Source organism: Elephantulus edwardii, unplaced genomic scaffold (genome assembly GCF_000299155.1).
Source record: "Elephantulus edwardii isolate Elephantulus edwardi_28Jun2011 unplaced genomic scaffold, EleEdw1.0 scaffold00424, whole genome shotgun sequence".
In the NCBI taxonomy this organism is placed as follows: Eukaryota; Metazoa; Chordata; class Mammalia; order Macroscelidea; family Macroscelididae; genus Elephantulus; species Elephantulus edwardii.
Window position 1 is genome coordinate 1174867 of NW_006400174.1, and position 9174 is coordinate 1184040.

The 9174-nt window shown below is 44.2% G+C and overlaps 1 protein-coding gene across 1 annotated transcript in view; it reads right to left on the bottom strand.

The window, feature by feature from the left end:
• The window catches only part of LOC102858073 (sphingomyelin phosphodiesterase 4-like), a 31788-nt gene extending 23927 nt beyond the window's left edge, over positions 1-7861 (bottom strand). Inside the window, exons 1-2 of the mRNA XM_006902535.1 lie at positions 7598-7861; positions 3273-3356 (exon numbers count right to left, since the gene is read on the bottom strand). Coding sequence (XP_006902597.1) covers positions 3273-3356; positions 7598-7858 — 345 coding nt within the window. The 5' untranslated portion in view covers positions 7859-7861. The remainder of the gene's footprint in view (positions 1-3272; positions 3357-7597) is intronic.
• Positions 7862-9174: the final 1313 nt, after the last annotated feature.

Below are 9174 nucleotides of genomic sequence, written 5' to 3' on the forward strand. Positions count from 1 at the left end.
ACTGTGAAAAGAACAATCAGGAAGAGCTTGGAAAAAGTGCAACCAGGGTGCTCCTTAGAGGCAGGAATAGCAAAACTCTGTCTCATGTACTTTGGCTGTGTTACTAGGAGGGGTCAGTCCTTGGCAAAGGACAGCACATTTGGAAAGGTGGAGGATCAGCAAAAGAGAGAAAGATTCTCAACAAGATGAACTGACATGGTGACTTGAACAATGGGCTCAAGTAAATCAGAAATGGTGAGGAAGGTGCAAGAAAGGGCAGGGCTCAATCTGTTCAGGGTCACTATGAATTGTAGTCAACTCAGCTGCACATAACACCAACACAACAGCAACGTAATGGTCAGACAATATCAAGGCACAAGCACAAAGAAATTAAACTTAAAGCCTTATAGCTTTTTTTTTTTTTAATTTAGGTTGTTTATTTTTCATTTCAATGAACATCTACAGAAATTTTGGGATTCCATTCATTCATTGTTGCACCCTTCTCCCCTCACAACTTTTTTACAGACTAGAAGCAGAAGAAAATAGCAAGAATGTAACCACAAAGCTTTTGAGTGAGGATAGCTAAGGTCTTGCCTACTTTCAAACAAGGACAGCCCACAGGTTTTGATCAGAGACAGACACCTGGGCTGTTTAGACCATAGGAACCAAGAAAAAATGTTCTTCTAAAGAAGTAGTGTTTAGGCGAGCTCTGGTGGCCTAGTGGCAAGAAGCTGCAACTACAGTCTCAGAGGTGCACGGTTCAAATCCACCAAATGCTCTGCTGGAGAAGGAGGAACAATCTCCTCCTGTACCAGTCAGATCTGATTTGATGGCACACACAAAAAATAATGAAATAAAATAAATTTTTTTTTTTAAAAAAGAAGTAGTGTTTATAGAGATCATTTTCTGGGAACTGAAAATTAGTTGTTGTTGTTGTTAGGTGCTGTTGAGTATGACCCACAGCTACATTATAAACAACAGATATGAACTCTGTCCTATCCTGTGCCACCTTCCCACTTTCTTTTTTTTTAATTTTTTTTAAATTTTATTATTTTGTGTGTGAGTGTGTGTACCATCAAATCAGATCTGACTGGTACAGGAGGAGATTGTTCCTCCTTCTCCAGCAGAGCACCTGGTGGATTTGAACTGTGCACCTCTGGGATACCTTCCCACTTTCTGACACACTCAAGCTCACTGCAGCTGTCACTGTGTCAATCCATTTGGTTGAGAGTCTTTCTCTCTTTTGCTGACCTTCCATTTTTCCAAGTATGAAGTCCTAACAACATCCTCAAAGTAGGTAAGCTGAAGAAGCATTATCATCTTTGTGTCCAAGAAGCATTCTGGCTGCATTTTCTCCAAGGTATCTTTATTCTTTTGGCAGCCCACAAGATATTCCGTTTTCTTCTTTTAACACCACAGTTCAAAGGTATGAATTCTTCTTCTGTCATCATTATTCACTGTCCAGCTTTCAGATGCATAGCAAATGACTGAAAAGATCACTGTCTGAATGAGGTGCACTTTAGTCCTTAAAAATGATAGCACTGCTCAATAATTTGGAGAGATCCCTGACTTTAGACTTTTCCAGGGCAATACATCTCTTGCTTTCCTGACTGCTGGTATCAAGAATACTGATTGTGAATCCAAGTAAAATCAAATCACTGACAACTTCAAACTTTTCACCATCTATCATGATGTTGCCCATCGGTCCACTGGTAAGAATTTTTGTTTTCTTGATGTTTAGATACAATCTAAATTGGGATTAAAAATTAGGGTTGCACCACAACAAGATAAAGGTAAATCATCCAATTGAAAAATGGGCATAGGATATGAACAGACACTTCACCAAAGAAGACATTCAGATGGCTAACAAGCACATGAAGAAATGTTCAAAATCCCTAGCTCTAAGAGAGATGCAAATCAAAATAACTATGAGATATCATCTCACCCCAGTAAGAAACAGCAAAATTTAACAGAACAGCAAGCAACAAATGCTGGCGAGGTTGTGGAGAAACTGGAACCCTTATTCAGTGTTGGTGGAAGTGTAAAATGGTGCAACCACTGTGGAAGGCGGTATGGCGCTTTCTCGAAAAGTTGCAAACAGAAATACCATTTGACCCAGCAATTCCACTACTGGGAATATACCCTGAAGAGACCATAGCTGACATCCAAGCAGATATATGCACACCCATGTTTATTGCAGCTTTGTTCACAATAGCAAGGAGCTAGAAACAACCCAAGTGCCCATCAACAAATGGATAGAGAAGTTGTGGTATATTCACACAATGGAATACTACGCTGCACTGAAAAACAAGGAACTCATGTAATATTATTAAAAATGGGTGACCCTGGAGGACATTATGCTGAGTGAAATATCTCAGTCACAAAAGGACAAATACTGCATGGTGCCACTGTTGTAAAACAGGATTGACATCGGAGTTGGGAGGAGACTGAGAAAGATGGGATAAATAATGTATACGGCATTGAAACAGTGGAGGCAGAAAACTGTTTAAAAGGGATATGTGATTAGGCATTTTTCTCATGACAGGAGTCCAGAATGAAGGCTGCATGGTGAAGTGGACCTGAGGGGAGGGATTGTAAAATAATGAAAGAATTTTTCTTTTACTTTTCCAAGAACATAGTGTACTGGGTGGGAGGGTTGGGAGGGGAGAAAAGTGCAACAATGAATGAATGGAAATCCAAAGTCTGTAAATTTTCATCGAAATTAATAATAAAAAAAATAAAAATTAGGGTTGATCATGTGTCACTAAAATTGTCTCACACCAACTTCTCAGACCGTTAAATACTCAAAATGAAGTCCCATTTCCCTCAACACAGCAAGGTTCATTTTCCACTGACAACCAATCAACCAGTTTTCACAGATTTGATTCCAACTCACCCATGTGATTTAAACAGGACTGTGTTCCACAGGGTTTTCAATAACTGGTTTTTCAAGAGGATTACAAGGCACATCTGTTTGCAAACCTGGAGACTTTCACTTTTGACAATCAGTATGCTCAAATGAGGTCTAATTTGTGTACTTATTTAAAAGTATGAACGTGCTGATGTTCACCCTTTTCATTCAATTTTCTCCACACTCAAAGAAAAGCAAAAGAAACTCATCTACTAATCAGGGGTCGAGGAAACCCAAGGTCTCACAAAAACAAAAGACAACGTCAAGCTTAAAGATTCTCACTGAGTCCATTATTACTTCCATCACAAGCCCTTAAAACCACCACATTCCTTTACAATAGAGAAATGCCATCAAACTGACAAACACTGGTGCTGATACTTACCAGAAGGAAACTGGGCTGCTGCAAGTAAGGGAACGCCATGACAGTCTTGGGTGAAGAGTTTAAGGTGGTCGTCCTAGGAAACCACTGTGGGGAGACAAATATGAGACCTTAAAATCTCTTACACTGTAGCTCTATTGGAGTACATAGAGATTGACATTGCTAAACCCAAGGTGATACATCTCTGGCTATCTGAATCTACCAACAAATTACTCTCAGAACTGCAGGATTAGCTATGGGTTAGTTCCAACTCAGGGAAACCAGTTTCTTCTTTGAAGAAGAAGAGCTAGGAGAGAATTTATGTAAATCAACACAACTCATGTTCTGTAGAAATGCTGTTCTTACATAGTCCAGAGTGACCAGTTTTGGACCATGTTTGCTTAGTGCTGTTTATTACTGTGTTATATTCACTGCTCCAAAGATCACCCCCAAGGATTCCTGTCTAAGCACTAACCTGGTACTGCTGTGAAGGGAATTTGCAGATAGAACACATGGATTAATTACCCAGGTGGGTCTGAGTCAACCCAGAAGCACTTTTTTCTTTGCTAGTAAAAAAGTGAAAGCCAGATATTTCAAAGCATAAGAAGGAACTTAATGCACTATAGCTACTAGAAGGATGAAGAAGGCCCTATAAGCAGGAAAGCAGGTGATTTGGGAAAAGAGCATAACCTCCCCTCCTGAGAGTAAACAAGAAAATGGCAACTGATGCTCTGTAACCACAAATTTCTCAGCAATCTGAGTAACTCTGAGAGTAGATTCCTCCCCAGGGCCTTGAAAGCTCCTAAGCAGAAAACCCAGTAAGCACATGTGAACTTAGCATATAACTGTGAGACAATAAATGGCTTATACTTTTAGTTGCTAAATCCTTAAGCTCTGTTGGTATAGTGCATAGGCAGTTACACTGATAACCCAGAGCTTACGCCCCTCTAGAAGTTCAAATCTACCAGCAGCTCCCCAGGAAAAGATGGGCAATTTCTTCCCTTGTGATTTAAAGCCTCATAAACCTAATGGAGGATCACAATGGGTCAATTCCAACTTGTAGAAGTTGTTAGGTGCCCTCAAGCAGAGCACAACTCATATGAACAGACTTGAATCCTATCATACCCTGTGCCGTCCTCATCATCTCTGATACACTTGAGCCCACTGCAGCAGTCACTGTGTCAATTTATCTCACTGGGGATCTAATAGGTAGCACTAGAAAATACAACCTCTGCCGTTCATTAGCTTGGCATGAGACCAAGTTGTAGACGGCCCCTAGCAACAACCAACCACCCTATCATATTAGTAAAGATGGATAAAAAGTTTCCTTCACCAATGGAGTTTATCTTTACAAATTGGTGTTCTTGGTGTTCTAGATTTCTTGCAAAAGACCTAATTAAATAACGTTTAAAAGAAAAAAAGCCTAGGCTTAAGTCCTTTAAAATTATATAAATAGCTCAATCAAGATTCTAATACACAGACCTCCCCCCCAAAAAATCTCACTGAGTAGGGAATACATACTTCGTTAGTGAGTCGGGGATGCATCCTGTCTCCCCACCTTTTCAATCCATATATAGAATCTATCCTTCATTCAGGAAGCAGAGCTTTTATGAGGAGAAATGTGGCATCAAGATTGGAGGAAGACTCATCAACAACCTATGTTACGCAGATGACACAACCTTGCTTGCTTAAAACTGATGCTTGAGGGGAGCTCTGGTGGCCTAGTGGCAAGAAGCTGCACTGCAATCCCAGAGGCACACAGCTCAAATCCACCAGATGCTCTGCTGGAAAAGGAGGGACAATCTCCTCCTATACCAGTCAGATCCGATTTGACGGTACACGCACACAAAATAATAAAAAAAAAAACCCAAAAACTGATGCTTGCAGCAGAAGGTCAAAGACAGTAGACTTCAATATGGATTGAAACTCAACATCAAGAAGACAGATTCTCACCACTGGGCCAATTGGCAGCACCATGATAGATGGAGAGGAGATTAAGGCTGTTGACAATTATAGCTTGCTCAGCTCCACAATCAATACTCTAAGCACCAGCAGTCAAAAGACAAATTGCAATGGGGGAAATCTGCTGTCAGGGAGTTCTCCAGAGTGCTGAAAAGCAACAATGTCAGTCTAGAGACTAAGGTGCATCTGATCTAGGCCATGGTCTTCATATTTACTTGTTATGTATCACTGAGTTGGACAATGACTAAGGATGACAGAAGAATTGATGCCTTTGAGTTGTGCTGGAGAAGTGTCTTAAATATACCATGGACCACCAAGAAAACAAATTAAGTCTGTCTTGGAGAAGGTGAAACAAGTTTCTCCTTGAAGGCTAGATTTTGAAGCTCTCTCTCACATACTTTGGACGCATGGCCAGGAGAAACTGGTCCTTGAAGAGGGACATCATGCTCAGAAGGATGAATGGACAGCATAGGAGAGGAAGAGCCTGGATCAGATGGACTGATACAGTAACCAGGGCAATGGGGGATGGTGTGTTGGAATACTGGCTCAGAAGACAGCAGGGTTCAGAGCTACTGTACATAGGGTTGCTATGGGTGGCAGACAATTTGACAACACCTAACAACAAGAATACTTTCCAAAAGTATCATCAAGAGTAAAGGACAGGCTCTATCAACAAGGCCTTGACAGAAAACCTCATACATCTAGGACAAAAACTAAAACCACTTAAGACTCGGCTTGACCAGTTTTGTTCGCTTAGTAGTAAGGAGTTGTGCTGCCGACCTAAAGGCACAGTTTGAGTCCACCAGCTGCTCTACTAGAGAAAGATGGGCACTATCCTCCCATGTGAGTCACCACTTCTGAAAACCTGCTGGATAGTCAGTTATGGGTCGCTTCTGACTCTACAGCACACAACAAGAGGGGAAGCCTGCCCAAGTACGCTGAATGGGCTAGCAATGGCTGTCCTGGCATAGGGCTGCCCCGGATGAATGAGGAATGACACTCAAGTGGCAGCACTGGTGGGGGCAGCAGGGTTGGGTGCAAGGTGGCGGGGTGCACCGCTGTGTTGGCAACAGGAATATTTCCCAGTTTCCTAAGCTGGCTACTGATTCTACTCTTCCTCCCCTCCTCATTCTACTTTTTTTATTTTTAAAATTATTTATTTTTTCCCCAATTCCACTCTTCATAAAGAATTTAAACTCCTCAAGCCTTCTAATGCACCAAATGAAGAAAAGTTTATCACTGTTTAAACCTGAACAAAATCTTAGACTGCTGCAAAAAGCTGGACCTTTTGAGATGCTGTGAAAACACTTCCTTGCTCAAACACTGCTCCTTCCAAGAGCATGCATACCCCCCACAAGCCCCAGTCCACAGGTGTGTACCAAGCATCCAAGTTCTCTTTGCATTGGGTATGTAATTCCTTACCATGATGGAGATGAAATTGAAGTTGTTGTTAATTACAGCTTACAAACTTAGTACCAGAAATCAGGGAATCAAAAGGCAAAATAAATGCACTGGGAAAATCTGCTGTCAGGGACTTCTCCAGAGTACTGAAAAGCAACCATGTCAGTCTAGAGACTAAGGTGCGTCTGACTTAGGCCATCGTTTTCACAATTACTTGTTATGCATCATAGAGCGGACTAAGGATGACAGAAGAATTGGTGCCTTTGAATTTTTGTGGAGGACAATCTTGACCATACCATGGGACCGCCAAGAAAAAGTCCTGTTTTGAAGAGGGTGAAACCAAATTTCTCCTCGAAGGTTAGAATATTGAAGCTCCATCTCACATACTTTGGGCACATGCCAGGAGAAACCAGTCCTTGGAGGAGGACATCACGCTCGGAAGCGCGGAGGGTCAGTGCAGGAAAGACAGACCCCAGAAGAGATGGACTGCCACAGTAACTAGGGTAATAGAGGATGGTGTAGGAATCAGTGAGACTGGCTCAGGACAAGGCAGGCTTCAGAGTACATAGGGTCACAGGCGACTTGAGGGCACATCACAACAGCAACAATAAAGGGATTAAGGCCTCAGGCTTAGAGATAAGGAAGTTCCTCCACTAGTAAGAAGTGGCACTGACATCCCAAAGGCGCGAGATTCAAATCCACCAGCTCCCCGCAAGTGCGATTTACTGCCCCTGAAGCCCGCCAGAGGGATCGCGATGGGTCAGCTCCGACTCCACCGTACTCAACGACAAGCCACGCGAGCGCCCGCCTCTTGCCCTTAGTCAAAGCACCGGCATCCTCCTCTTTGCTGGACAAGTGACACCAGAGGTAGGCCAAAATGGGCAGCTGCCCTTCCGCCCCCGCTATTCGTGGAACTACAAGGCGTAACTTTAGTTTGAAGCTCTCCTGCCTCCAACTCGTTCAACGGACGCTAACCAAGTACCTACCAGGCCCGGAGGGCGAGCTGCGCTAGGAGGTGACGCCGGCGCCCTCGAGGGCCAGCCCTGATCCGCGCGGGGACACCGGGGCCCAGCCCGAGCCCCACGGCTCCTGAAGGGGCAGACGCGCCCGGAGAACTCGGAGACACCAGGAAGCCGCCGCGGCGTGGCTCGCGGCCGGCTCTCAGCACTCACCTGTAGTGCCCACTGAGCCACTCGCTGCCAGGTCGGGAGTGACCATTCCGAAATCCAGCGCCCAAGTGTCGTCATCAAATTGCGCTCAAAGTCAGGACCTTAGCTGGCGGGAAACGCGCCGTTACAGCTTCCGGCTCCCGACTGAAAATTCACATGCGCAGAACTAAAGCCTCGGGAGTGAGGGGCTGGGGGCGGGGAGGAGAAAAGCGCGGGAGCACGCGAAGTTGGGGAATTGGCGCTATTTACGCTTGATTGCCGTCTATTTTGGGCTTTTTTTCTAGATTAGGCTAAGGATATCATGCTCGAAAAGGTGGAGGCTCAGAGAAAGAGAGGAAAGCCTTTAACAACATGAATTGCCATAGTAACTGAAGCAATGGGCTCCACAGTATCAGGGATGGTGAGGATGGCGCAGGGTAGAACTGAGTTCAGGTCAGCTGTTCATGACATCACGGCATGGCGCCTAACAACCTTTTCACCCACGATTGCGCGTGCGCACAAAGAGGCCGCTTGTTAGGACCCGGGAAGCACGCCACTTATGTGGTGCACTATACCCACAGTCGGTGCAGAAGATCCAGTTAGAATTTATGAATGTTACGCATATACCAAAGTTTCTTCTCTCGCACTTTGGGCTTGTTGCTTAGGAGAAGCAATTTCTTGGAAGGGGACATCATGCTTGGGAAGCTGGAGGGTCAGGAAAAGAGAGGAAGACCCTCAGCCAGGTGGATTGACCTGATGACTGTAGCAACGAACTGAAGTATGTGAGCATATCTTCACAGGATAGGACAGGGTTAAGATCTGCTATTCGTAAAGTCGTTATGAGTCGGACTCGACTGGACGGCACCTAACAATAGCGACGTATACTGAGTTTTTTAAAGACATATACTTGCTATGCATCAGCTGGACAACGACTAGGGATGGTGGAGAGTTGATGCCTATGAGCTGTGGTGCTGGAGAAGAGTGTTGACTATACCATGGACTGCTAGGAGAACAAACAAGTTTGTCCTGGAGAGGGTGAAGCCAGGCTGCTTCCTGGAGGCAAAGGTTCCGTAGCTTCGTCTGACATGCTTTGGACATGTTGCAAAGAGTGGGACGTCATGCTTGGGAGGGTGGAGGGACAGCGCATGAGATGAACTGATTCAGTCACTGGGATAATGGGAATAGGTTGGTGTGTTGGAGACAGTAGGATTAGAAAGGGATAGAGCACGGTTTAGGTCTGTTGTACATAGGGTGGCTATCAGTTGCAGACGACTCTACAGCACACAACAACATACCAGGCATTGAGTGCTGATTACTTCATCGCGCACAATTAATGCAGTCAACAGGAAACCCTACATTTGCCCATGGACGGGTCAGGGAAGTCCATCTTTTGACCTTTTTGAAGAAAACACCAC